General features: G+C 44.1%; 2 protein-coding genes across 3 annotated transcripts in view; both read left to right on the plus strand.

Annotated features, from left to right (window-relative positions):
- Window positions 1-2,107: 2,107 nt before the first annotated feature.
- ptbp1a (polypyrimidine tract binding protein 1a) lies at window positions 2,108-15,426 on the plus strand. Its single transcript, XM_030117336.1, has 16 exons — window positions 2,108-2,187; window positions 2,964-3,017; window positions 3,236-3,263; window positions 7,110-7,170; window positions 7,330-7,502; window positions 7,924-8,070; window positions 8,266-8,433; window positions 8,732-8,842; window positions 9,043-9,223; window positions 9,330-9,407; window positions 9,555-9,712; window positions 11,133-11,166; window positions 12,212-12,304; window positions 12,457-12,673; window positions 12,881-12,958; window positions 13,115-15,426. The coding sequence occupies exons 1-16, from the start codon at window positions 2,180-2,182 to the stop codon at window positions 13,245-13,247; spliced, it is 1,722 nt and encodes a 573-aa protein (XP_029973196.1). The 5' UTR covers window positions 2,108-2,179; the 3' UTR covers window positions 13,248-15,426.
- Window positions 15,427-20,389: 4,963 nt separating this feature from the next.
- The window catches only part of LOC115407021 (ephrin-A2-like), a 74,563-nt gene continuing 67,098 nt past the window's right edge, over window positions 20,390-27,854 (plus strand). For both annotated transcript variants that reach the window (XM_030117337.1, XM_030117338.1), the window contains exon 1: window positions 20,390-20,775. In XM_030117337.1, coding sequence (XP_029973197.1) covers window positions 20,633-20,775 — 143 coding nt within the window. In that variant the 5' untranslated portion in view covers window positions 20,390-20,632. The remainder of the gene's footprint in view (window positions 20,776-27,854) is intronic.

The following is a 27,854-nucleotide window of genomic DNA, read 5'->3' on the forward strand; positions in this document are numbered from 1 at the left end:
CATGCATTCAAGGATGACTATTGGCCATAAATTGTCACAGGTGCGAATGTCTCTCTGAGTTTTCACTGTGACACGGTGTTAACCTGCTACCTTTCAGTAGGAGTTCTATTTACAGTTTTATATGTTAGAATATTTCTGTTCAGCTACTGATTTCCTGTCTTGAATGTCTTTGATTGGAACTGTTGAATCTTCACAAAACTTGGCAGTCTTCTTGTTGCTGCTCCTTCTTGCATCCACACCTATTTTCCATGTGCGTGCACACAACAATTTTCTTTCAAAAACAAACTGCATGTGTTGCCTGCACTTGCATGACCAGAAACATGTGCAGACAAAGCAAAGTATTGAGGCAATTATCCCCGCAGTGTGCTCCTCCTAAACCAGTAATCTGAAACAATGAACTGACATCTGTACTCTGCAGACAAAACAGAAAAACCCTTGAAACCAGAATCCAAACACCTCTAACCGTCTGACTTTATTATGTGGTTGATGTTTTGTGGCGTTGCAGACCTCTCAAATGCTCTACCGTCATGACACATGCAGCTCAGGTAAAATCACCACGAACGCTTTTTTCAAACCGAGGAATAATTAACAAAGCAATTATTATCAATGTGTCATCAGTAAAGTTGTTTGCTTCTCGACCGAGGGCTGATTTGGAGAATGACACTCTTCTCTATTCACCATCAGTTCCTGAACAGAAAATGTGGCCAGGGCATTTGTACAGTGTATTTGCAATCATAATAAAGATGTTTCTGTTCTCTTCTACTTTATAGCTGTAATTATCTTTAATGCCCAAGACTTTATAGTGAAATTGTGAATTGCTCACAGTATGACGGCATGTGTGGGTGGGTATGCCTTATGTTTTGAATCTGTTGTTGGGAGTGTTTCGTGTCAGGACTGATGCTTTGCTTGTTTTTACTGGTTTAATGCATGATTTACTCCAGTGAATCACTTCATGCCTATACTACAAAAGAGGCTTCAATAAATGTATAATTGCAGTTTTTTCTTACACAAACATTACATGTTAATCCTCCTTAACATTCCAGTGGAATTATTAAAGCATTAACGTGTTGTGCTTTGGTACATTTTCAAAATCTAAGGTTATCAAGAGCAGTAGCTCTGTTATCCATTATAACGTTTAGATTTGCATTGATATTTTTATTAACTTTTAATTACATTTGTTTTTATGGCTTAAGTCTGCAGAAAAGATGAGTTGCATTGCAAATATATTGAGTAACATTTTATGATTCCTCTCATGTGTAGTGCAGTCAGCTGGTTGACTTGAATCCTTGTCAGTACACCTCTGTGTGATAATCCAAAGTAAAAACCGAACAATTTAATGATTAAATTCAACTGTCTCACAGGCGCTTAATGACGTCCCCCCTGAGCTGTTTGCTGCACTAGTTTTATTTGGCACCTAATTACTGGAAATAAACATCATTCAGACACATTTTAAAGTAATAAGCCATGAAGTAAACATCATTTTTACACTTTCCCCATACAACTAATATAATTACAACATACATAATGGTGTGAAGGCCATGCAGTGCTTTTAAATACCGGCCAAGCCATTTTGTGTGAAGTTTGCATGTCTTCCAATTTGTGTATCTCCACTGGGTACTTCGATTTCCTCCCACAGTCCAACAACATGTATGTGAGATTTAGTGGTGGCCTAAAATGCCCAAAGGTGTGAATGTCATCAGCTGGGACTGGCTTGATCACCTGCAACCATGCACAGGATTAAGCAGAGCAGAAGATAAATTTGTGGACGGATGGATAATGGTGTTCATTTCTCAATTTAATCACTGAAAACTATTGGATAAAACCTGATGCTTGGAAATGTCTTCAAACAAAAAGTCCCCTTGATTGAAAGTTTCACAAGTACTTCAATAAAAAGTAGAAAGAGAACATACTTCAGTCCTTCCCCTTCATACTAAAAAAAAAAAAAAGACCCTCCACTTTAATGTGATGTACTGGAAATTTGCCGCGACCTTTTTTCTACAGAATGATAGCCGTCTTGTCCAATCACAGCCCGCCGTGGCGCTTGGCCCCGCCTCTTTTCAGCTCTTGGGAGTCCCTGGACTAATCAGCGCTCGCCTCCGCGTGTTCAGCCATTTTGTAAGAAAATCATCAAGTGTGCCGCCCTACCTTCGCTTCAGACCTGCAGTTTTTTTCTTGTGCAATGGACGGGTAAGTGAAAAGAACCTCACTCAAGACTCAAATTTTCAAGACTAAAGCCGTCGCGGAGTAATTTACTTCGTCGCTTCGGTTGCTTCGCGAGACGTTCTCACTCGTGGCGATGTTTGTTTTAACTGGCAGGCTGGGAAAGTTTACTTGGAACTATTTTTTTTCTTCATCAAAACATGCAACAGTTAGCTGGAGCGTACGCTAGCTAGCAAAAGCTAGCCATCGCTAGCCTCGCTGCTAACAATCATTAGTAATATAAACTGTTTTCAGGTTTTTTTTTTTTTTTTTTTTACGACTGTGTGCAGATGATGCCAAGTCTGAACAAACATAGCTCAACGTGAGTTGAAATGCGGGTGAAGTTTCTTTTTTATTTATTGGACACGTTGGGAGTCTTTTCCACTGGCTGATAGTGAACGGCGGCTAACTGTACCTTTGTAACTTCACGGGAACTGGAGCTAGCTAAAGCAACGTGTCTCATTTCCGCATTCATTTGTCTGCGGAGTGCCAGGGCCATGTTGAAGATGTCTGGCCTCAACATTTACACTTAAATACCGAGTTATCTAATCAGTGTGGGATATAGAAGCGCGTATTGGGGGATTTTGGGTGTATTCTCCTTCTTCCGAGTATCTGATTTCGACCGATTGGAGAACTTTAAAATCAGCGTGAAAGCTGCTATGAACTCACCCGCAGCGTTCAGTTTGTTTTTAGAGGGTTGATTTTCATTTGTATTAACAAGCTGCCACCTCTGAATTCTGTTTCTACACCTTTTTCCACTGCAGCCGCCTAGACGCTGACTTGTATCCTGTGGGATCCGGCTACGTCCCTGAAATTGAGTAAGTCTTCCGATTGTTTTTGCGTTTCGATCTGACTGCGAAGCATCTAGAATCACCAGCACTTTTACATTTTCCATGTTTACATAAGGAGCTATATGTATACCCCTGTTTTTTGTTTATTGTAACGTTAAGCATTGTTAGCAAAGGGTTGAATGCTTCACTGTTGTGCAAGCTTCTGCTTTCATGTCCTGATCAAGACTCGTTTTCTTTCCGAACAGTGTCCATGACATATCAGTTGGCACAAAGGTAAGCATTTTGAGCTCTTTCACTGTTTGTCTTTGGTTAAAAATGTTTCTTACTTTCATGGGTAGGAATTTGTTAATCATAGGTTTCTTGGTTTCCTTTCATGTGTTGCAAGTTTTATTAGAAGCACTGCTGCTGTTTACTGGCACACTGCCTTGGGCTTTACCTGGCCAATGTGCACCACTGCATTGTTCTTTCTCAAGGAAATATGCACGGATGAAAAAAAAATACAGTGCAAATGGAAAGTAACTGAGGTTTCATTGGAGGATTGAGAAATAATTGTGAGACAGTCATTTTGTTAGCGCTTCCTCTATAATTACAGAACTGCTGTCCAGAATCATTTCTCATGTGTAATGATCTTGCTGCTTGAGGCTTATGAAATACAACCGAATGATCAGCACACTGAGGTTTCAGCTACTTAAGACAGTGGATATTGAGTATTTGATAATTCGGTTAACATAGATTGTCTGAGGTGGGGCTTGCAAGTTTTCCTGTCGTGCTTCGTTTGCCTGTGTGGCTGTTGAAGTGAAACTTCCTGTTGTTTATTTTATGGGTCCCTTAATCGCCTGGTGGCTTTACTGGAATGTTAAGAAAGCTGAATCCTGTTTTGCAGCTTGATTTGTTCAGTGTTTCTTCCACAAGACTGCTCTACCAGTGGTGGGACAATAAATCAGTCGATTATTGCACAACATGTAATCTGTTGCGTGACTTCAGGCTCAGTTTGTAATGATGACGGAACCTTTGTTTGTGTAAACGTGTTGATAATAAACAACTGCACTTTTTTTCAAAGTTTTTCCCAAAAGCCCGACACTGCTTACTGTATGCAAACAATATAAATTCCTGAATGAGCAGCAATCCGTGGTAACGTGGCCCGAGGCAGCTATGTGAACAAGGAGAAACTTAACGCAGTGCTGGACCCATCATCCTCCAGGCCAAAGGTCTTTACAATGTTTAAACAACCGCTCTAATATACATGCGTGTAGCAGGGACACGCCCCACCCCCTCAATTCAACTCATTATGACTTGTTCCTTCACATTGAGTAGCAGGACGCTTCGCATTGGACACTGGTTTCTAGTTGAGGTTTGACTCCTGATGCAGAGCTTCCTTTAGCTCTTTAAGATTTTCTGGATTTGGTGTGCTGTGGTGATGATGATGCAGAGTTATGGAGCCGTGCCTTGCTGGAATCTGTAATTATTCCGTCTGAGCAGAGAGTCTGGCATTCCGCGGTCACATTCCAATCTCCCCCCTCCAGCCCCCTGGTGAGGCACAGTTCCCTGCCCCCTCCGCTGGTGAGGGCTGATCACAGTGAACAAACATGTCTGTACCTGCACTCCACTCCTTTGTGCTTCCTCTGGAAGATTACCAGTGATTAACCCCCCCAACAGAGCCCAAAAGAAGGAAGCTTGCAGAAACATGAGTTCAAATGAGTCATCTCAGGTTGGGTTTCCTTTATAAGATCACAATGAACTCTTTTCTCCCCATAAAAACAGCACTACAGTCAGACTCTTTGTCCTTTTTTCTTCTCCTCTGGGGCAATGCAAACCAGGTGTGACTGTGTGTGCAAGATGAATTGCCTGAAGTGTGTTTTTCCTTTATAAAATTTTAAGTTCAACCGCCTACCATTCACAGAAAGTTGCTCAAGAGTTCCAGTTTGAGAGCCAACAATATATCACCATTCTGTGAAGGTTACTATTATTCTGTCATCATCTTGCGCAAACAAAAGATGTGAAGTTAACACATTTGTTGTTTTATGGTGGAGTCAACTCGCAAGCCAGATATACAGGGTTTTTTTTCTCTCCAAATGTTTTTTACATCTTTGGCCACACTCGCTGTCTAAACAGTCTTCCTCATCCAGCTGTAACCCAGTTGTACATTTTTTGGTGGGAACCAATGCCTCTGCTTTGCACTGCAGCACATTTCAGCTCAGAGTTTATTATTAGAATGAGGAAGTAGGAGGGGAGAGCCAAGCCATGGGACAGTAAACTACAGTCCCCTGGAGGAAGTTTAGCAAAGCCCTGGAAGTGAGTCTGATCTGGCTGCTCTTCCTGTTTGGAGTTGGTCTGCTGACTGATAATGTGATTCTGCCCGCCCACAGTCGGCGAGTCAGAGTGGAGCCACTTCCTTTCATTTCTCATGGTTTCTGTCTGCTGTCGACGTGTTTATCAAAGAAGAACTTAGTCAAGTCCTTCTAACCAGTGGGAACACCACTCACACATATTGTGACTTGTTGTGAGCCTCTTGTGTGAGTTTTTACTTGTTTTTGACCGATCACAACAGCGTGTTTAATTCGAGTTTTTTTTCTTCTCATGATCTTTCCAATTGTATCAGTGTTGTTTTAAATATGCAGATAATAATTCTAAGGTCATTTTGCATTTTTATTTTCTCTACATCGTCATTTAGTTTAGTACTCGGTGAAGATTTCATATTTCTCCAGATACAAGAACTTCATGTGCTAATGAAAAGGTATATGACTGCCTAACAACTCTTTATTGCTGAGTGGAAATCTCAGTGGTGTGAGATATTCAGTTAACATGGGATTTCGCTGTCATATGACTGGCAATAAATGCGAACCCTTGGTGGTGTTGTCATCCTCATCCTGTGGAATCTGTTTTTCCAATTAACAGCATTACTTCTCTTGCCCCTAATTTGCATCGTTTGTAACTGGATTTTCTTTGTTTTCATGCATCTGCTGGTTTCACCAGTGGTGTTTCAGGAGCGGTACACTTTTTTTTTTTATATATATTTAGAATTTTATCAACTTCATTTAGATCAGTGACGGGTGGTAAGGTAGATGGACTGATATTCGAATAAACTATCCATTTGCAGTACATTGTGCAGGCCTCATTATTATCAGACCCTACTTGTGTGAGCAGCAGAGTGAGAGTGTCAGACGCAGCCAAACCATCTGGAAGTCAAAGAGCGGTTTGTCTGCTCTCATAGCAACTGTCACTGCCCAACATTGTCGCTTTATAGTGTTTGGAGGCACCAGTAAACGCCGTCTCAAACAGCTTTGTTCCTCCTTTTTGTGAGGCGGCTTTGCAGTTGCTTACTCCTCCCATCTTGCATATTTAGATTTGTAAGGTGGTGAAGAATGCTTGCAAACCTGCCTGACCGGTCGTCGTTAAAGCACAGCGAGGCTCTTCAACTCCCAGAGAGTCCTTAAGGTTCCATATGTGTGCTGCTGTGTAACAATGGCCCCAGTCTCAGCTTGAACAGGACCTTCATTGTCGAGTGTTGTAGAGCTTAGTCTGCTGAGCCACTTCTTGTGACCGCAATACTTCATCATGCACAGCCGCGAACGCACAGCCACGAGAACAGCACTTTATGTCTACTGAAGAGAGAATCGAGCCGGAGGGAGCAGACAGTAGTCTAGTGTGGGCTGGGAGTGTCTACATCTTGCCTTGGAGCCTGGAGAGGTTCAACTTGTGATCCTTCCTGTCAGTGAAATATATGAGAGGATGGTATGTACTGACAGATAGGATTTTGGCTAACATGCAGAGCTTAAGAGTCGCTGTTTCTCACACCCAAAAATTTCTATTTTGTTACAATTTTTTTTTTTTTTTTTTTTCTCAATACCCTGATGAAATTAGATTTAGTGTCAACAGCTGTATCGCTAAAGAACAGCGTCATGGGAAGTGAAATGTTTGAGCAGGTTTCAGAATTCTTCCTGGTGAGGAAGGTGGAGTTCCTCTCAAGCATGTTTGCTCGATCCTCTTGGTTATCGGATTACTTCCTGCTTTATCACACAATGGCTCCGTAATATGAGAACTGTGCTCTCCACCTGCCATGCTATGCTCGCGTTGGTGAATGCACTGAAGTGAACCATTGTTTCTCCTCTTCATCTGCAGAGGGGATCCGACGAACTCTTTTCTTCCTGCATATCCAACGGACCCTATATCATGAACTCAGGTAGGGGAGGGGGGCGTTGCCATGGAAGGGTGAATCCTTTTTATTGAAGTGCTTGACGTCTCTGTGTTTGTGTTGCCATGACAATCAATCCATTATTCAAGACGAACCGGAGCCTTCTGTTCCCTCCCTGATTGTATCTGCTTCTGTTTTCTCTCGCAGCCAATGGCAACGACAGCAAAAAATTCAAAGGTGAGGTGCGCAGTCCTGGTGTTCCGTCACGTGTGGTCCACGTACGCAAGCTGCCCAACGACATAAACGAAGCTGAGGTTATCGGCCTGGGACTGCCCTTTGGGAAGGTCACAAATCTGTTGATGCTGAAAGGGAAAAACCAGGTAAGGAAAGGTAGATGCAGGTTTGCACACCAGGCCTCTGCTTTCAGACAGGTATTTTTTTCCCCCTCTTTCTTTCAGGTCAGGAAAAGGGATCAAGTTACTGTTGTTTTGTTCTTACCGAGAACTGTAACAATTGCTCTCCTGTTACACCTTTTGTGGCTCAGTAGGTTGCTAGATAATTATTTATGTTCAGATGTCCTCAAGATTTAGGATTTTTTTTTCCTTTTTTTTTTCTGAAGTCCTTTATGAATCTAAAATGAATAACCTGAGATGGACTGTTGGATAATAAATTTTGCAGCGGCTATGTTGAATATAAAGGAGTAAAATGAAGTTGTAGAGTCGATTAAATTGAAGGAGGGGGAAAAAATGTTGGTTTTGTAATATAATTGGTATTTGAAAAGACAACTTTTCTTCCTTGCAGGCCTTCTTGGAACTGAACAGTGAGGAGTGTGCGCAGACGATGGTCAGCTACTACTCCTCCGTCACTCCCGTCATCAGAAACCACCCCATTTACATGCAATACTCGACCCATAAGGAGCTCAAGACAGACAACTCCCCAAACCAAGTGGTAAGGGTCATGGCTAAATTGTGCATTTTTTCATTGATTTGAATTCAGTGTCTTCAGTGTTTTGGTTAATACTCCTTTTTAAGATTTAAAGTTTAGCTCCATGTAAATAATGTACTTAATTATTCAGTTTTCAGCATGTTGCTCACTTTCTGTCTTCCTGGTCAAAAAGTTTGTTTTTTCTTTTTTTTCCCCCAGCGTGCACAGGCAGCTCTGCAGGCAGTCAATGCACTGCATGGAGGTGGGATGGGAACCATGGCCATCTCTGCAGATGCTAGTAGCATGGGAGGAGGAGCCCAGAGCCCTGTACTCAGAGTCATAGTGGAGAACCTGTTCTACCCAGTCACCCTTGACGTACTACACCAGGTAAAAGCAGCTATAGGGGCTCTGTTAGCGAACCAAGGGTGCATGTTTAATTATATCACTTTGAGAATTAAAAAAAAATAACTTTAAGAAATGCATCATCCTGTATATTATTTGTTTGCCAGCGTATTCTTGTCGCTTCCTCGTGGTCTGAATTAAGCATCTGGTGACAAAGTTCTATTGTACAAATATGTTTCAGTTTATTTTAAATGTTTACAGTAAATTTTTACTGGAAAAAAAACAGACTGCTGTCTCAATAGCTACTGAGTAAATACTAAAGAGTCATCTTGTCTCCTTACAGATTTTCTCCAAGTTTGGGACTGTGCTGAAGATCATCACATTCACAAAGAACAATCAGTTTCAGGCCCTGATCCAGTACGCTGATGCCATGACAGCTCAGCATGCTAAACTGGTGAGGTTGAATCAAGTTTGCTCTTTTGCACGTCGTTTCAGTCTGAGGTTGTGAAGACTGCTTCACTAATGTAGTGTTGAAACTTCCTGTGGCAAAACAATTGAGAGCAACCTGTTGTGGTTGCACAGCTCACTTCCTGAATTCTTCCAGTGTGAACAAACCACAGTGATCTAACCCCATTGGCCTCTTATCATCTTTAGTCTCTGGATGGGCAGAACATCTACAATGCTTGCTGTACCCTGAGGATCAGCTTCTCTAAGCTCACCAGCCTCAACGTCAAGTACAACAATGACAAAAGCCGGGACTACACCCGACCAGACCTTCCCACCGCTGATTCCCAGCCGTCCCTGGACCCACAGACCATGGCAGCTGCTGCATTTGGTTAGACTGAAATCTGATTGTTGATGCAGTTTTTTTTCTATTATGAACAGTTTATATACAAAGGTGTGTATATATGTTCTCACTTTTCCTCTTTCTCTTGATGCAGCTGCACCAGGCATCATCTCGGCCTCTCCTTATGGTGGAGCTCATGCCTTCCCCCCAACCTTTGCTATACAGCAAGCTGGTGAGCACATAAAGCTTTTCTACTTTTGTTCTACATACAGTGTTTCATCAGTGTTTCCCTGAGTGAGGTTCAGATAGTTTGCAGTTTTTGTCAGCTGTGATTGGAGTTGTGGGGGGAATAAAAACAACCCCGTGTTGTGTCTTTCAGGTCTTTCCGTACCTGGCATTCCCAGCGCCCTGGCGTCTCTGGGAGTGAGTCATACCGGTATGGCAGCGGCTGCTGCTGCTGCTAGTCGGCTCGGCCTGTCGGGCCTCACTGCTACTGGTGGCCACAATGTGTTGTTGGTCAGCAATCTGAACCCAGAGGTCAGTACCGCTGCTGGATGGAAACTCTTCTCAAACCTGCCTCCATCAGTGCTGTGCTAAACATTTACAATATTATTATGCTGTCGACATAAATGTCTGCGAACCTAGATGCACTCGCTCAGATGAAACCGATGTTTTTGCCCCCTCATTTGTCACCACTTCCATATATTTGCACAAGTTGGAAACCCGCACTTTTTTTTTTTCTCCCCCCCTAAGTACAATGTGGTCATCGAGTCATGAGTTCTTCTTTCAGGTCCTCTCTGTTTGACCAAACTTGCTGCGTTTCTGACCTGCCACTTTGCTCACTGTGAATTTTAAGTTTATTCAAATAACTAACTTCTTATTTTATTTTTGTTTTTTTTAAACTTACCATTTCATATCTTCATTTTTGTCCATTAGTTGAAATCATTCTTGAATTGTTGGAGAGACAATATTACTTCTTTGCAGCACTTTATCAAAGCACCATGTTCATGATTCTATATTTGTAGTATGTAGAATGTATTGGTAGTTTCACGCTCATTGCATTTACTTTAATTATGTAATTATATGCAATATTTGAATATTATTACACATAGTTTTAGAACTATTGTAGCATATACAGATTTGACTGTTTATCTAGAAGTGATATGAAAACAAACACTGCAGTATGTAATTCAAAAGTCAATATTGTCTCTGCCTTTTTCTGTATTTCATTGTTAATCTTTTTTTCTCTTCTTTTTCTCCTAGTGTTCCCATAGTGACAGTGCATTTTAATTTAGCCAGTTCTACTGTCTGAAGCACTACATTTCTTTGTGTATACTGACCTTGTTTTTTTACTTCTTTTCTCTCTCTCTACCTCCTCTGTCCCCCTCTCTGTCTCTCTCTCTCTTTGTTTTGAATCCCCCTCACCTCAAATCTTCCCGACTGACTGCACGCCCCATGACCAATTGTGCCCTCTGTTCTCTCCACCTCCTCTGTAACTCCACTCCTCTTACCCACCCATCCCCTCTCACTGTTTTTTTTTGTTTTTATCACCCCCAATTTTGGAATTGCACACAAATTGAATACACACACAAAAAAACATAACACTGGCACCTCATCGACACCCCCCTGATTTTACTTTCCCTTCCACTGTCTTTCTCCTCCCCCCCTTCTCATTTTCCTCTGTCTCTTCATCCTCTCGCTGCTCCAATCCTTCCCACCTCCTCCTCTTTTTCTTTTTCTTTTTTTTTTTTCCTCTCATTCTCTTTTCGTCCCTCATGCCTCTCCTTCCTCCATGGTACTGTGGCCTTCCTGTGGACCTCGCTGCCTGTGGCCTGCGGACATGTCCCGACTCCACTCCACTGTCCTCCACTCCGCTCCGTCTCTTTTCCCCTGTCCCCTGTTCCCTCTCCCCCTTTGGCCCCCCCTGCCCCGCTGCTCCCCCCTGCTGTCTCTAAAGAGCGTTACGCCACACTGCCTCTTTATTCTTTTCGGTACGTTATCATCCTTTCATCTTCTTTTTTTATTACTACTGTTACCTGGCGAGGTGGGCATGTCTTGTCTCATGTTGTTGGCTTTATTTTTTTATTTTTTATTTTTTTTTAACCACTGATCGCTCATCGCCAGGCTGCAGGGATATATGAAGGGTGGGGGTGTCTGTTCTGGGGGTGGTCTGACCTGTTTTGGTTGTTGTGGGTTTGTGTGCGGAAAGTAAGGTGAGAACGCCACACAAAGCAGCAGCATTTCATTTAACTTGAAACAGCTGTGATTTACTGTCCACGGGCAGAAGAAGAAGAAAAAAATAGCTGTTTTTCATCTTCAAAGAGAACAGCCCTTCAATGGAAATATTGCCCCACTAATTCCAAATGTGGGGATCGTTTTGTTGGGGAATGAGGCAGGAGGCCGATCTAAATTCTAAAGCCTTACCCTCAGGAAGGGGATAAAAGTCTGCGTTTCAATGCTTCTCTGCCGTATCATTTCTAGCTGTAAAGAATCGATTATATTTTTGTTTTTTTTGTTACCGTGCTCTCTTCAAGTCACTCGGCGACAGAGCACAGTCAGAAAAAAAATGCTGCTGCTTTTTAGTGATTAAGTTGGCATATTGCTTGGAATATGTCACCAAATTATTCTTTTGCAGTTTGTTACTCAAATGTAGGTATGTGCATGTTCAGTTTATTTCTGCATGTTTCTCTGTTTAGAGCCTCAAGTTGGTCAAATATCAGCTTTTCCTAATTTCTACTGTAGAGTGACCAAGTTCACCACTACTGTTCGATTTATTCCAACCTAAATTTTTCTATTAATCACTATTTCTTCTTTCTCAGTTCCTCAGCAGTCGTACGTGTTTTTAAAACGGGTTCACGTAGGATTAGTTTGCAGATATTGTACATAAAATGAGTAGAGTAACCTCACACTTGAGATTTTTAATGTAGTTATATGTGATTTGATGGTTTGAGTTGTTTTCATTGCTGTGGTTGAGTGTGTGGGTCCTTTGCGGCTGTGTTGTTGCTCTCGTGGTGACTCCTTGCTGTTCCCTTCCAGGTGTGTATGGCGATGTGATGAGAGTGAAGATCCTGTTCAATAAAAAGGAGAACGCTCTTATCCAGATGTCGGATGGCACACAGGCTCAGCTAGGTAGCTACACTCAACACACAGATTTCTCTCTTTTCTTTTCCCCTGCTGTGTATTATTTTACCACCGAAGGAATCGGCGTTGGGAGTTGATTGCCTCTTTATGTTGTGTTAATCATATTGATTAAGTGCTCACTCGTTTATCCCGTCTCCCAGCTATGAGCCACCTGAACGGCCAGCGCCTCCATGGCAGGGCCATGCGTGTGACGCTGTCCAAGCACACAACAGTCCAGCTGCCCAGAGAAGGCCACGAGGACCAGGGCCTCACCAAGGACTTCAGCAACTCGCCGCTGCATCGCTTCAAGAAGCCGGGCTCCAAAAACTACTCCAACATCTTCCCGCCCTCGGCAACACTCCACCTCTCCAACATCCCGTGAGTTGCTGCTGCTCATCCGCTCCTCGCGGCTTCAAGTGTTTGCGACAGCGATGTCGTCTCCGACGGTGCTTTATATAGATTCAATCATGCCGCTTGTGCTGCGTTATTCCACACCAGGAAATTAATAGAAATTGGTCATTAGTATAGAGAAAGCTGCTCCACGTGCAGAAGCAGGTTGTTGTGTAACCATCTCTTTGCTATCAGGCCGTCTGTGGTGGAAGATGATCTCAGGAGGCTTTTTGGCAGCTCAGGAGCCACAGTGAAGGCCTTCAAGTTCTTTCAGTGAGTCCTGCTTCAGTCCCGTTTTCTGATGTTTGACGTGAAAACGTTGTTTCCTGAAAGCCTCTTGCCAACGGCAGCGTGGTTGATTTTGCAGGAGCTTTAATCAGATGGCCACTCAGCCCTTTCTGAACGCTCGGCTCTCATTTGATTTGACAGGAAGGACCGCAAGATGGCCCTGATTCAGATGGGCTCGGTTGAGGAAGCGATCGAATCCCTCATCGAGTTCCACAACCATGATCTGGGAGAGAACCACCACCTCCGAGTGTCCTTCTCCAAGTCCACCATCTGAGTGCCTTTCCTTTCACCCTCCAAGCCTATCGCCGTCTGAATGCTGTTTTTTTTTTTTTAAAGGGTTGATTTCAGCGGCGTAGACCACCTTTGCGTTACTTTAGGTGTGCCTCATTGGAGAATGTTGCTCAGTTTTTCACCCCCCTCCGTTTTTCTTTTTACAGAGTCGTGACTTTGGGTGTCAGATGCAACCCTTCCTGTTTAATTAGTTTTTATTAGTGATTTCAAACCCCAAGACACCAAAATTCATTGAAAAGAAAAAGTATTTCACAATTCTAGTTTGAAATTAGATTTTAATTTGATTTAGGGACAGATATGACTCTTTTCCTTGCCACGCACAAATCGACTCTTGCATATTTGTTGGTTGTATAGATGGATTTGCTGGTTTTTTGTGTTTCTTCCCTGTATAATGCTGTTAGTATGAAACCCTGCATTTGTTTGCCTTTGCACGTTTGTCGCAGGTCATGAGGTTTGTCTCATTTTCAGTAGCCTTTTGTGAAGCTTCTCCACACTTCAGCGTGAGATCCTGCTCGTAAGAATGTAAACACTGTTCACTCGTAGTCTCGCGTGTGGAACAGCTGCTATAAACAAACTTGGGAAAATCAACATGTTGGGTTTCTGGTCACCAGGCCTCGTAATGAAGGTGTTCCAGCACGTTTTACGCAGGGTCATGAGAAACGGGCAACATTCTCTAATGAAACGTGTTCTATTGGAGGAAAAGTAAAGGCAGCTGATGAACTGACCCTTTAGACCAAATCGCTCGCAAAAAGAACACCCTCCACGGCAAATGTATGCTTATGTGGATGACTTTGTATCCACACCAGACACACTTAAGCATTCCTTTTTACTTTATTAGTTGTGTGGAAATATCCATGTGTGTGTGCCTTTTTTGAAATGCCACTTTGAACCTGCTTGGCCAGTCAAAAACGGTTAAAGACGAAGGATTTGTTTTCAGCTGACAGACCATCAAACAACTTAATTTCTTCTATCTTTTTTTTTTCTTTCTTAATTACCCACCTTTTTTTTCTGGGGATCCAGACCACTATCATAATAGCAAGATCACGGTTGTTGGTGTTTTGTTCTTCTTTTCCTCCCCTCTCTCCTGTAGCCCTGTGCCTTACTTTGCCCCCCCCCCCCCCCCCCGCCGTGTCAGTTTGCTCTGGATTCATTTGGAAATGACGTCAATCAAAAATGCCTTTTCTCGTGTACCAGCATCGTTAAAATGGGGGAGAAGTGGCTCATGTAATCTTCAGTTTATTTTTCTGTGAAACACAAATGTTTATCTTTGTATGCATATATCCCCCCATTCTATGTATCTAGAAATATGAATGTAAGTCAGTTAGATTGCGTAATATCCTTGCTAGGTGATGTAGCTCTGTTCAGTGTATCGTCGCAGGCCTGGAGCTGTGTTCAGCCTTCCTGTCTCACTGTCCCCCGTGAACTTCCATCCAGACGGTGGCGTTCGGGGCCTCATTTAAACCTATTACATTCATCTATATGTGGACACATATATATTCATATATCTTTTCTTTATGTTAGTGGTTACACGTTTATTACTTGGAAGCTTAACTTGTAGTAGCTGGGTTTGATCACTAGCGCAGTGCCTTGACTCCTTGCTTTTTTTTTCTAATTTGAGGCTGAAACGGGCCCGGTCGGTTGACTTTGTTTACCTCTTGTTCAGGTGTTTTATCTGACCTGTCTGCAAAGATGCCTTGATCTTCTTATATTCAGGTAGTCCTACCTGTGAGAGGGCAGCTTGGAGGCGTTTGTCAATCGATGGCGACCACAGTCTGAAAAACCCAGCTGATTTTTTTTTTTTTTTTTCCCCCCTTAAATTCAGGACACCAGAAGTACAGAGTGGGGAGGGGGGCCGCCCTCTCCCCACTCCTGTCTGTCACAACACAGTCAGGTATGCTATAGTGCACTTTTCCTCAATAGAAGGTCCAAGTTGGCACCAACACGCTTCAAGTCTTAACGTCGTCACATTCCTGCGTGCCTCCAGCACCGGTTTCCACAGCCTTGACCACTGTAGTCTTGGACCAGATACAGATGTTCTGTCTCTATTTTTGTAAAAGATTCTTATGCATGCTTAAACGAAGCTTCATGTAGCTGCAGACGGTTATTGCTGATAAGGACCAAAGTATGTTCTACCCTTTATGTTTTGTGGTGTTTTCTTTTTTTCTTTTGTTTTCCACAATCATTCTAGAAGAAACTTGAGGCTTCATTTCCAGTTTTTTTTTTTTTTTTTTTCCTCCGATGCCTTGGACAACAGTCACATTTGAGTGGAGCTGTCTGTTGGGTAACAGCATATACTGTATATTGTACCCCTTTTGTTTGATATTACGAAGAGCCTACTTGGGTAGCGGTGGCTTTAGGATGGATACATAATTGAACCACAGTTGTAGCTGTGATGTTGACAGTGTAGAAGATTATATGCCTTTTGATTTTTTTTTGTTAAAAGCTTTTATTTTTTTCTCTCCTTTTTATATGGGGGTGGGGTTATTGTATGAAGCCGGGTTGATGGTTGTATATATTCATGTTTTTGTACCACAAAATCATTTGGATTATATCCACTTTACGTTCAAAACATGTATATTTTGATAAAAACAATACAGACATAACGAGCTCCGCCGAGCTGTAAAACATGAAAAAAAAAAAGAAACCTTTTGTAACACAAACATTAAACCTATCTGACCACCGAAGTGTCTCTGTATGTGCCCCACCCCACCCCGCTCCCCCCCGCCACTCTTTTGCCAGTCTGATCTTGTCTCTTGCATCTTCTGCTGCCTTCAATAAATCTTTAGTTTGTTCATTCTTTCATCTGGCCTCATTTGGTTTCTGTCTCTTCCCCTCTTTCCTGTGGTGCTCCTGTTCTGTATCCGTTAACATCTCGTAACATTTTCTGCATTTCCCATCTTGTTTACAACTGGTGGGTTGTTCCTTTTTTGTTTTTTTTTTTTAATCTTTTACTGTTTTCCAACTCCGTATTCATCCCATCTGAAGCTCGACTAGCTGCTCATCTGGGCTCGGTTATGAATGAAACAGCTGTGATATTCATGGCAGGGCGGGGAGTTAATTCGATATGCAGCGCTTGGCCGTTGTTCTTCTCACCGATTCCGAGTAATCCTTCATCCTCCTGTGCTCCGCTTTGACCTTTCTAGTTTGGAGGCTCGGTCTCTGTCTCAGGAGAAGAGCCAGGTTGCCATGGGAGCAGAGTCACCGAATCTTCCAAGATGAATTATTAAGATAAAACACAAGTATGGCTATCCGGAAGATCTGGCACCCATATTTATCAGAGAACTTCCTCTGGGATGTGAGAGCAAGGGGGTGAAACTTAAACCCGGCGGCTAAAACTTTTGTCTATGCGCCTCCTCGGCCGCTAGGGGGAGGTCTTGCACTCTCATGGCGATCAAAGGTTGATGCGCAGAGGTGACTTTACCTGCCACTCACACAATGTCAATAGTTAGTGGCTTAATCTCAAGTGCTTCCCTGGGCTTTCTTGGCATTACACCTTCTTTTTCCCCTTCTACTTCGACTTCCTCACAGAGCAGCGGAGAGGATTAACCTCAGATCTTCCCTGCCTTTTCAGAGACGGACAAATGAGAGAAGAGGGAACCACTGCGCCTCGTGGAGTGTGAGGGGAGAGAGGAGCTGGATGTTATTGTATAATAGCAGCAGACTGGGCTGTGCAGTCTGGGCTTATATATAGCAAGCACCAGCATCTTTTCTAGGCATTTGTTTTTAGTGCAGTTGCACAGGGATGCTTGTCTGGAAAGTCAGATAAAAAGTCTAAATGTTGTGAGCACATCTATATGAAACGATAGTTTTCTGGAACTTTGGATCAGTGAGAGTTAAGACAGGGTCAGAATGTAGGTAAGGACAGTTACTCTCTGATGTTGGAGTGCTAACCACTACACACCGCACCCAGTTTGTCTATAGATGTGAGATATCACCACTTCACATCTGTTAATGTTTAAAACTCACAGGTTATAACGAGTGTTTCCCCTCTTTTAAGCTTTGGGGAGTTCTGGCTGTATTTCTTCGAGTTGGAGACGTCCATGTTGGGAACACGACGCTCCGCCGCTGCTTTGATACCTCAGACCCTTGTTTACTTTACAGCATGTTACTATTTCACTCAGCACCACCAGTAATTTAGAGCGGAGAGCAGCGAACGCGGAATCCTCTTTGGAGCACAGTGAAATGGCAAAGAGATTGTATAATTGGGTGGAAGAGGAACTCAAAGCAAGATGCTCCAAACATAGATTCGGGTTGCTTTGGGAATATCGCATTCAACTTACTGGCTCACAAAATATGCTACTTTGATATAATTTTAATCCGTCAGGATGTGTTTGAACTGAAAAATGAATTGACGAGCACTGTACTTGCAGCAAAGGGAGACGCTTCCAAATAAAAAGTATTTTCTCTGCGCGTTATTTGAGACCGGCGTGATTGAATGTACTAAAAGCTCAACACTGTCCAAGTCCTCCCGGAATCAGACTGCATTAGTGCTTGTAGCTTGTTCAGAGTGTCATTTGTGTAACCGTACCCAACCTCCCCAACCTTTTGTTTGCCAAATTCGGGCCCTTGGGGACGTTGTTGGCTCGGCCCGGCGGCCTTTTGTGAACCGGACTAAATGAAACCATGTGGGGTAAAAAAAAAAAAAAAAAAAGTCAGGACACATCTGGCAACGTTTATTTACATTAGTAAGGCGGTCTCTAATCAAGCAAATACTGGCAAACATCAAGGCCACACACAAATCTGAACCTGGGGACTAATGAATAGGGGCAGGGTGCACAAGTGGTGCCAGAGACTTCTGGATATGGGATGTGACACTTCAAATCTGATGTGTAAGACTTTAAAGCTGGCACAATAAAATAGTCATTCATCTGTTATGTCTTAAATCATGGAGATTATTCAAATGTCTATAATTTATGTCTCCATAGTGGAGTTAAAATGTAGAGCAATGTCAGCCTTCGCCAGCCATAAACTCTGGGATTTAACACCCTTTTAAGGAGACATGTATCCATATGCTGACTCTGACCCACATTCTTTTTAGATTTAGGATCACTTAAGAAGCTCTCATATCTGAATCCTCCCAATACTGTTTAGCCGGCGCAGCTTACACCAGCTTTAGACTCACTTTCACAGTGACATGGCAGATGAGGGAGAGGAGAGCCTGCAGCTGAGGTGGAGGATGTCTTTGGTCTCCGTTTAAAAAAAGCCATCAGGAGACCATCCACCTGTTTACATATGCACGCCTCAGACAGATGTTGAATAATTCATCCGCAGAGGCGGACAACACGCAGCTGTATTTGGGTTATGGGGGTGCATGGGTTCCTTCCCTGTCTGAGTTCGCAGAGCCCAAATTATAGGCATTACTTTGCAGGCAGAGCGAAAACTAGGCCACTTTACATAAAGGATCCAACGGGAAGGCACGAAAAGATGTGAGAGATGTAGCTGCAGACGTGGCCTATTAGGTTTGGGAATCATGGCGCAGATCATTTGGGTTTATTTTATTTTGGGGAAACTCTTTAGTCAGAAACATGAGTGAGTTACAGACCACAATACCAAAACCATTTACTCTGCTGCAAAGCCGTAAATTGTGTTTTCACTTTAACACGCGGATCCCCCCCTTCCTAAAGAATGCAAATTAACTTGTTGGGGAATAATTTTCCGGGATCAATTCTCATCTTGTCGAGGAGGAATTGATCCTCACTGGAGCGCAGAAATCGACGCATGTTGGAAAAAGCGCATGGATCTCTTGGTGGAAACACCGCGCGGCAGTGTCGTTACCGCGCCGCCCTGCTGCGGGGCAAAGGCTAAATGCCTCAGATTGATATGTTTTTGCAGAGGAGTGTGTGGCAGGACGGAGGCAGCAGGGGTGGCAGCGCTCTGTCAGACACGGCTATCTGGAGGTTTATGGCTCACGGGTTTCAGACTCGGCGCTGCCTCCGCTCGCCATTTGGGCCTAATGGACACTGATGGAAAATGACTCCGCTGTTCCAGCGATCCATCAGACGCCCTCTTTCTCTCTCTCGGAGCCCATCCATCAGGGCAGCGGGCTTTCAAACAGAAAGTTAACTTCACAGGGGGCTTTACATGCCCAGATGCGGCGCAGATAAACAGCCTTCGGTCAAACTGACGCGCGCAGAGGTGAACAAGAGAGGACCAAATCAGTTCCAACTTCCAGACATTTCTACCAATACCTGCTTTTCCTGCCGCATCAGAAAGTCACTGAACTTTCTAGTGTGAAGGGTTTAGCTGACTGCAGGCTTCCCCCCCCCCCCCCCCCCACCTCACGCACCGGGCCGCGCAGTGAGTCAGCCGGCCGCGGGTCCCCAGAGGCGGCGCGCCACCGCGCGGCTGTGCAGACCCCGCCCGCGCAGGAGGAACGGCGAGCGCGAGATGGGAGCGATGGGGGTGGGGGTTAGTCACACCGAACCAGGGTGCCGGTGAGTGATGTTGCCGCCATAGGTGGAGGCTGCACCCGGGAGCGCGTTGGGATTAGAGCTGTGATCGTCGGCGGCTCCCCGGCAGCGCCGGTCAGCGTGACGCACGGGAAGCGACCGGAGCGCCTCTGGACCGGAGCCAGCGGCGGCGGAGGGAGCACCAAGTTGAGGCGCAGAAGGAGCGTGTGGTGGCCAGAGGAGGATGCTCCGCTCCCGCCGTCTTCACCCGGAGACAAGTTTGGACAGAAAATAACATTTTTTTTTTTTTTTTTGTTCGGGGTTCCTCGTTGGATTTATTTAATTTGATAGCAGTACATTAAGAGGTCAAGTAGACGCGGTTTGTGGATGCTCGCGCAGCGGAAGGAGCGGGAACAAAGCGTGCGCCAGGCTCAGAACAAATCTGGGTAAATAAATATGACGGCCGAATTTGACGTTGTCCCCTGTCTGCTGATGAGCGGCGGTTCGAAGCGCAGATCTCCAAACCTCGGATGAATCGTGGAGCGCAGTCAGTCATTTTTCTGGAGGAGGCACGGGATCGTTTCCAAGTGGCGCATCTATCTCGGGCTGCGCGTAATGGGAGAAAAGTTTCGGACCTTGCAGAGGAAACGCACTCGCAGCATCCCGCAGACGACCCGTTTGTAAATATCATGTGATTTTTTTTTTTTCTCTTTCATGTTTTATTTTTTTGGCTCATTTTCCCGCGTCTGACGAACTTTGAAAATGGATTTCAAACATTCAGAATGACTCGAAACACCCCCCGGGGTTACCCTAACTCTCATTAAGCCGGTTAACGATCTATAAAACCTCCGACCCGATTTGTCTGAAGACGCGCAGACGGACATTGATGATCCAGGGAGGATCTGTGCAGCAGGAGCAGCAGAGCCTGATATCTGGTTAGAAAGACACAGAGAGAGAGAGAGAGAGACTCCCCCCCTGGATGTCTGTGATGCTGTGCCAGCTCGGACAGAGGTGTGTGATGGAGGTGGTGCTGCTGACCATCCTGTCCTGGGTGACCGTGTGGGCAGAAGAGAAGATCATATTTGACAGACACGCTGTTTACTGGAACAGCTCCAACCCCAAGTGAGTTTCAGTAGGAGTTTGGCCTCGAGGTGTGTGTGTGTGTGTGCGCGCGTGTGTTTGAAACATTGTTCATCCAGGCTACTCGACTGTTCTTTGTTTTGTCCATCCTACCAAAAAAAGAAAGAAAGAAAGAAAGAAAAAAAAGATCCCAGCAGCTGAACCACAGCTCTGGACTGAACTTCACAGTTGTGTGTTTTGACGTGTTGTCTGACCACATCACACATTTTGGCCCAAAACTGCAAAAAGTGATGATTTTTACACTGAGAAAGCAAGACGCACACACATGCACGAGGGGGGCAAACGGGAGCGTGTGCGCGCGCAAGCATGCGCGCGCACTCTGAAAACCATGGATGTTTAATTTTGTGGCGCACGGAGCCCCTTTTGTCTTTAACAATGAGGGCATCCTGCCTCCTTTCCCCATCAGTGTCTAGAGATTTACTTTCTCTCCTTTTTTTTAAAAAATTTCTTTCTACCTCTATAACTTTGGCACACATGCACACGCACACACACACACACACACACACACACACACAAAGCTGCCCACTAACACATGCTCATTAACGCACTGAAAACACACAAATGGTTGTCTTAAGCCGGGCCTGTCTCATTGACATGGGGCAGAGCACACTGGGCCCGTCTGTCTAATGGTTTGTGACAACCTGGCCAGCCTCTTTCTCCCTTTTTCCCCTCTCACTCTCTCAGCCCTTCCACTTCTTCACTCCCTCCTCCTCCTCCTCCTCCTCCTCTTCTCTTTGGCCTTCCTCTCTCTCCCAGGTAGATAAATAAACAGTGAAAGTGCTCCCTCTCACTCTCTCTCTCTCTCTCTCACTCTCTCTCACTCTCTCTCTTTCACACACACACTCACACACACAGTTAACAGGCTTGTCTCCGACTGCATCACTGTTCCACAGAAGGCTCCTCAAATATTTAACAGGCAAGGGGGAACATTTTCTCCCTTTCTCGATGTCTTATTCTCCCGTTCTGCCTTTCTTTTTGTCCTTCTGTATTCTCCCCCCCCCCCCCCCCCCCCCCCCCCCCCCCCCCCACACACACACACACACCTCCACACTGCAAACGTCACAGGGTAAATTTAAACTATATGGCGGATGCTGCTATTCCATCAGGTTAGTACGGAGAAGTTGAGGCAGAAAGCGGGTCGGCTACATCAAAAATGCATTGCTGCTAAAGCAATGATTCTCGACTCCGGAGCGTTGGCGAGGTTGGACCCTGGCAGTGTTATTGCTCATCCCGGGCCTTTTTCTGCACACAAAAAGGTCCGTCTCGCTGCTTTTGTGAGGGGCCATATGCGGAAAATAGATCTTTCCAATCTCAAAATCTTTCCTAACATGAAAGATTTTTAGCAATTTGAGTGTAACTGGGGAAATATAACCGGAAGCAGGAACCTAAATCAAACAGCTTCATGTAAAATTTAGAAGAGGATTCTGCTGGGTTTTCTATTTGTATTTTCTTTTTACTTTTCTGTTTTTTAACTGCGATTCGGCCAATGATTGGAGCACGACTGCATTCACAACCACCGCTGCAACAAAGTCTGAGGAGACAAAAACCAGATGATCAAACTGATGGAATAAATAAGCTACCTCTCCAGAAGCTGCTGTCTGGAGAAGATGCATACAAATGAAAATATTTCACATTGGTTGGCTAATTTATGTCATGTACTATTTTGAACACAAATCTCCTGATCTGCTGAAATCTCATGCACATTCATTCTTATTGCAGTTTTTTTCTCTTCAAGTTGACCTTTTGTCATCCTTACCTCCGATTGGACAATTTGATCACATGTCAGGGGTCAACCAGGAAAAGGTGAGAAGTAAGTGAGGAGTTGAGTAGATCCTGTTTAGATCTTGCTGTATCATGTTCTTTAAGGTAAGAACGTCTTTAATAACCCATGATCTGCAGCAACAGTGGAGATCTGTTGACAGTTCACCTAAAATGAAAGATCAAACTGAAGCTGAAGTTTGATCTCAGGACAAATTATTTCTGAAAGCTCTGACTTGTCACCTGTTTATGAGAGATGATTTATCCTCCAGTTACCCACGAGCGGCGCAGAGGCCAAATTCACCGGTAATGCATCACGTCTAAACAGGCACTATTGTCTGAGGCAGCGGAAGTGACAAAAACAGCTGGGAAAACCAACAGCTGTGCGTCTTAATTGATCACAGAACATCAAGCACACAGCTTGTGATGTGTGTTCCCTCTTTTTGTGCTCATCAAAAGTTTGCTCACACTCAAACAGCTTGTGGGAGATGTTTGGGCGAGGTCGCCAAGGGTTGACTCGGAATCCGTGAGGATGGTAATCAGTCGTGGGTTTTGAAGTGCGGCAATAACTTCCTGTGTCGTAAAGGATTGTGGAAACTCTATGAAATGAGAAATTAATGACACTTTAAAACAGTGCAGGAAGCTGGAAGTTGTTTTTTTTTTTTCCTCTCCTTCCATTTTTACAGCAACTCAAAGCACATCTGTATGTAGGTCATGTGTTTCTTCTGTCTTATCACTTAAATACATAATTGATCAATGTATTCATTTCACACTTTCGTAGCCTAAATCCCGTCTCCACTGGTAAATTTAAACTCCTAATTGGCCACCGTCACTGAAACATGACTCCATACATGTCAACGCTTTCTTTATCCTACCAAGCACTTTAACTTCAGTGTTTTGGGTTTAAAATCTATTACTTCACAGCTTTTTTCACTTCGTCGCTGCTCTTAGATAACACAGAACCTTGTTTGTTAAATGGCTTTTAGTGAGCTTTGAGTTCTATTTAGCATCCACGCTGCACCATGCATGTAGTTTTTTTCCCCCCAAAGAAAACTATATGACTGATTTCGCTCCTTTGTTGTACGAGTTTTTTCTTTCCCAGTACCCTGCGACCTTGGATTGGATAAGGCAATATCAAAGATTAATGGATGGATCTTTATTCTTTCTGAAGCCTCCATTTTCCTTCTGAAATGCGACAAACGTCATACTTGGCTTGGCATTGACTTCATTTGTTGATCCTTGAAAGAGCGTTTAAATTCCATGTGTTGTGTGTAATTATCTTCCCAAGAATAATTTGAGTATTTGAGTTGAACCAGTTGCGCCAATTCTCATATAAAGTAATCCTTATAGTTTGGCTCTCAGACAGAAAGGATTCCGTTTTTTTCAGTCCCCATATACTGAAAGTTGTCATTCCTGTTGTCGACCATAACTGTATGGCTGCTTGTTTATTCATGTTTTCCCCTTATAAACTTTTTATCGTCGCATCGTGACGTTACTTCAGTAAATCAACACAAGGAGATGATAGTGAAGAGTTCACAGTTTCTACATTATTCCTATCGCTGATGGCATTTTTTAGTCAGTCCAATTAATAATTGACTAATTCCTCTGTTTATTTTCCACCTTTCCCTCCTGTGTTTTCTCTGAGATTAACCACTACCCACGCGAATATCTATTAATCATTTTCTTACCTGCTAATTAATTCCGCCGCCTGAATGTTGGCCGGGATTTTTTGAAGCAGGAGCCTCGATCTCGAAAAGATTCACTTGAATAAGTCAAGATAAATAGTATGAGTTACACAGATGATCCCACTTGAGAAAGGAGGCACACAACAAATTGGCCAAACCCTCTAAATCCCGGGCCCTGACTCACAGCGGGCCCATTTCTTTCAAGGTCTCGCTGGATAATAGAAAATGTATGAGATAATCCAATTCAAACAGCTCCGGCCACTTTTGGTCACGGCGGGGAGCGGCGCTCGCCACACACTCGGAGCGGCGTCCGTCCTCCTGGTGTGATGAGATACGTGTTGGTGCACAGCGACAAAGTGCCGGAACACGCATTATCACAACAATGCTGCCACATTAGAACTGGATCTGGAAATCTGCTAGGCCCACATAGAGGGATTTATGCCACATGCAGGAAGGAGTATATGGGGAACCCGCGCAGACACATGAGCACGTATACACACACACACACACACACACACACACACACACACACACCAGCAGCAGCAGCAGCCAGATTTAGGTCACAAACTCACACACACACAATCACACATAACTAGGATGGGTGTCCATTGGATACAAGGTTAGGCAGCTCCCTTTTTTGTACTCTTTGTTGCGCGCACACACACACACACACACACACACACACACACACACACGCACACACTGCTTGGCTCTCTATTCACAACAAACCCGTCCTTTTGCCTCTCGCTGGCTGGCACACATTCATGCACGTGCATACACAAACACTGCAGCCTTTTCTGGCTCCCAGGCCCGCATTATAAAGCTTGCAGGTGAGGGGCTTTGTTCACCCCGAGCAGCTAATATGCTCAGAGAAATGGGCTCTCCTCCACACACACACTCACACACAGACACACATGCAGGCTTGTGCACATAAACACGCACACACTTACAGACCCACACATGCACTGGCTCAATGGTCCAGAAGGAGCACCTTATCTAATCCTACGGTTTATCCTTCAAAAGACTTTCTTTTCCTTTTCCTCCTTTGTTCCTCGCCTCTCCTCTTCCCTTCATCTCCGTGTCTTTGAGGAACTCCGTGTCAGTGCGAAGCGCCGACGGTTGACGACGCTCATTCCACGGGACAGAATTTATCTCCTTGGAGACTCTGGGCTCCCTCACAAACGCACGCGCCCACGCAGGCTTTGAGGGAGAAGTGTCTAACGCGCCCGCGCACCCGGACCGCGGCCCCTTGCGCTCGGAAAGTTCCACATGTGACAAAACGCACCGTCCACCACGCTCGCATTCGGCGCGCACGCACCGTGTCTTGTCGCCGTGTCCCCTGTGGTGCCCGATGATATGTGTAGTCACTAGCACTTCCTCGGCCTTACCACACACACAAAGATTTGCATCCAATTTACATGTAGACTTGCAGTCACCCCCGCTCAGTTACTGACAGTTTGTCAGACTCAAACCTGCCTTTGGGTTAAATCCATCTTCCACTGCCACCGCCGCCGCCGTCCCCACCACCCACTCCACCTTCTACTTCCCTTCATCTTTTCTTTTCCTTTTTTCCTCTCTGTCTTTGTGTCTCCCTATCAAGCTCATATCTTCCACTCTCTTACTCATCGCCTCTTTCTTGTATTATCACGACTCCCCCTCTCCTCCCCATCCTTCCCGCTTGGCTTTCTCATCCAGCGGAGACGCTGTTTGCTCCTGCAGGACCCGGCGCCGTCCACACCGCCTCGGGCGTCCTCTCTCTGTGCATAAAGCTGCGCTACATCAGGTTGCATGTTCTTGCCGTGACCTACATGACACTCTACGCACAGGACCGCACATGATTAGAGCGTCGGCGCCGCTGTCGAGAGAAAACCCGTCTCCAGACCCGACTGTAGAGTCCCTACCATTGCGGCTCCGGCTAAAAATGATACTTAGGGTAATTAAAGTCAGGGCCGCTCCCTGGCAGATGATTTCTCCCGGCTCAGCAGGAGAGTTACATAACAAGATCTGGTGCAGCAGATCTTCGTCATCAGCACTTTGAGCGCGGTGATTGGCAGGAGGAGGTCATCTAAATATTCAGGGGGCATCGGAGGGGAACAGCGTGTGTGCTGATGTTAAACGGAATATACCAGAGCAGGTTGTTTCAATAAAAAGCTGGTGTGTTTGCTTTTAATTAAACGGATTTATTCATGCAAATTTTATGCGATTATATTGGATGTATGGAGAGAGATGAGATGCATCTGATTCACAGTGGTTTCACATGAAGAAAAGCAAATGACTTTATAGTAGGTGATCTTTGACTTGTGGATCAATGTATGGAACATAAATTGATTATTTGTGGCGTTGTGACGTAGTTCTATGTCAGACATATGGCCCACAGACCAGAACTTTCCCACCAAAGCATCAGATCTGTCCCATGGGACGACCTTGAAAAAAAGTTTTAAAAAATTACAGAGAAAGCTTTAAATCTGCCGTTGTCCTCAGTTAGTGGGGATCCGCTCCAGCGCCCCACGAATGATAGGATAAAGTGGTCTGAAAGATGGAAAGATGAACTTTAAATCTGACAAAAAGGAAGAAATTCAAGTCATTTTTAGTGACAAAATTGAAATTCACATATTTTGACTTATTGCTGCATTTTGCACCAAGAGACATTCTTTATATGACATAATGTTAAACTTTCACTAAATGTTTTTCAGGGTTTGTAAACTGGTCTTGAATGGAAAATTTCATAGGAAATTGATTAGGTGATTGACCTTTTTACGGGCAGAACTACAGTAGTAATAAACCTAGTCACCGTGGTTCATGTCAAGGGAATCATCGATACAACGAAGGTTTTAGCTGGAATTAGACACATGATCCCATTTGGTTGCAGCCCACAAGCCAATTTGCAGAGATCAATTCATTATTGATGGCACAATTTATGAAAAATTGATTTTTCACAATCACATTTAAACCTCATTTCAATCATGAATACTCCTTAAAAATGTTTTTATCTTTGTAGTAGATGTGCTCAGTCGACTACTGGACCTCTGACCGCGAGGTGCAGATTTTGTGGCCTTCCCAATGATTAACATTACTGATCCTGCAGCTCAGAAGTGAGAGGGATTCCATGATGAAAACACATATGGCGTTACATTTTTGGCTTAAGTTGTAACATTTTTGAAAGATAATTCTTTGGTCATATAGTAACTTATTACATTATAGGCAAAATGTTCTTAATGGATCAAATATCTTTTTCACTGTTGGTAAGTTCAGCCTGATCTGAGCTGAGGACGGGGACGTTGCACCCAGAGCAGGTCAGCAGTTCATCACATTCAACAGAGAGACGAGCACACACACTCACCTTCACAGCCACGGTCAATTCAGAGCCACAAATCAAACTTAAAGGCCTGTTTTTTTTTTTAGACTTTGGGGAAAATTGAAGTACTAGGAGAAAACCCTGAAAATACCGCCAAGCCCATAACTTGTGATCTTCTCTCTGTGAGAGAAAAAAAACATTTTTTTTGGAGAATTTGGCTTCTTTGTCTTGTTTGTCTTTTTCTTTGGTAATTTCACTGACAGCTAAACATCTCTGTCTCTGGCGTTAAACAATCTGCACACTGTTTTTCTGGCGAACGTGGT

Source organism: Salarias fasciatus, chromosome 19, assembly GCF_902148845.1.
Source record: "Salarias fasciatus chromosome 19, fSalaFa1.1, whole genome shotgun sequence".
In the NCBI taxonomy this organism is placed as follows: Eukaryota; Metazoa; Chordata; class Actinopteri; order Blenniiformes; family Blenniidae; genus Salarias; species Salarias fasciatus.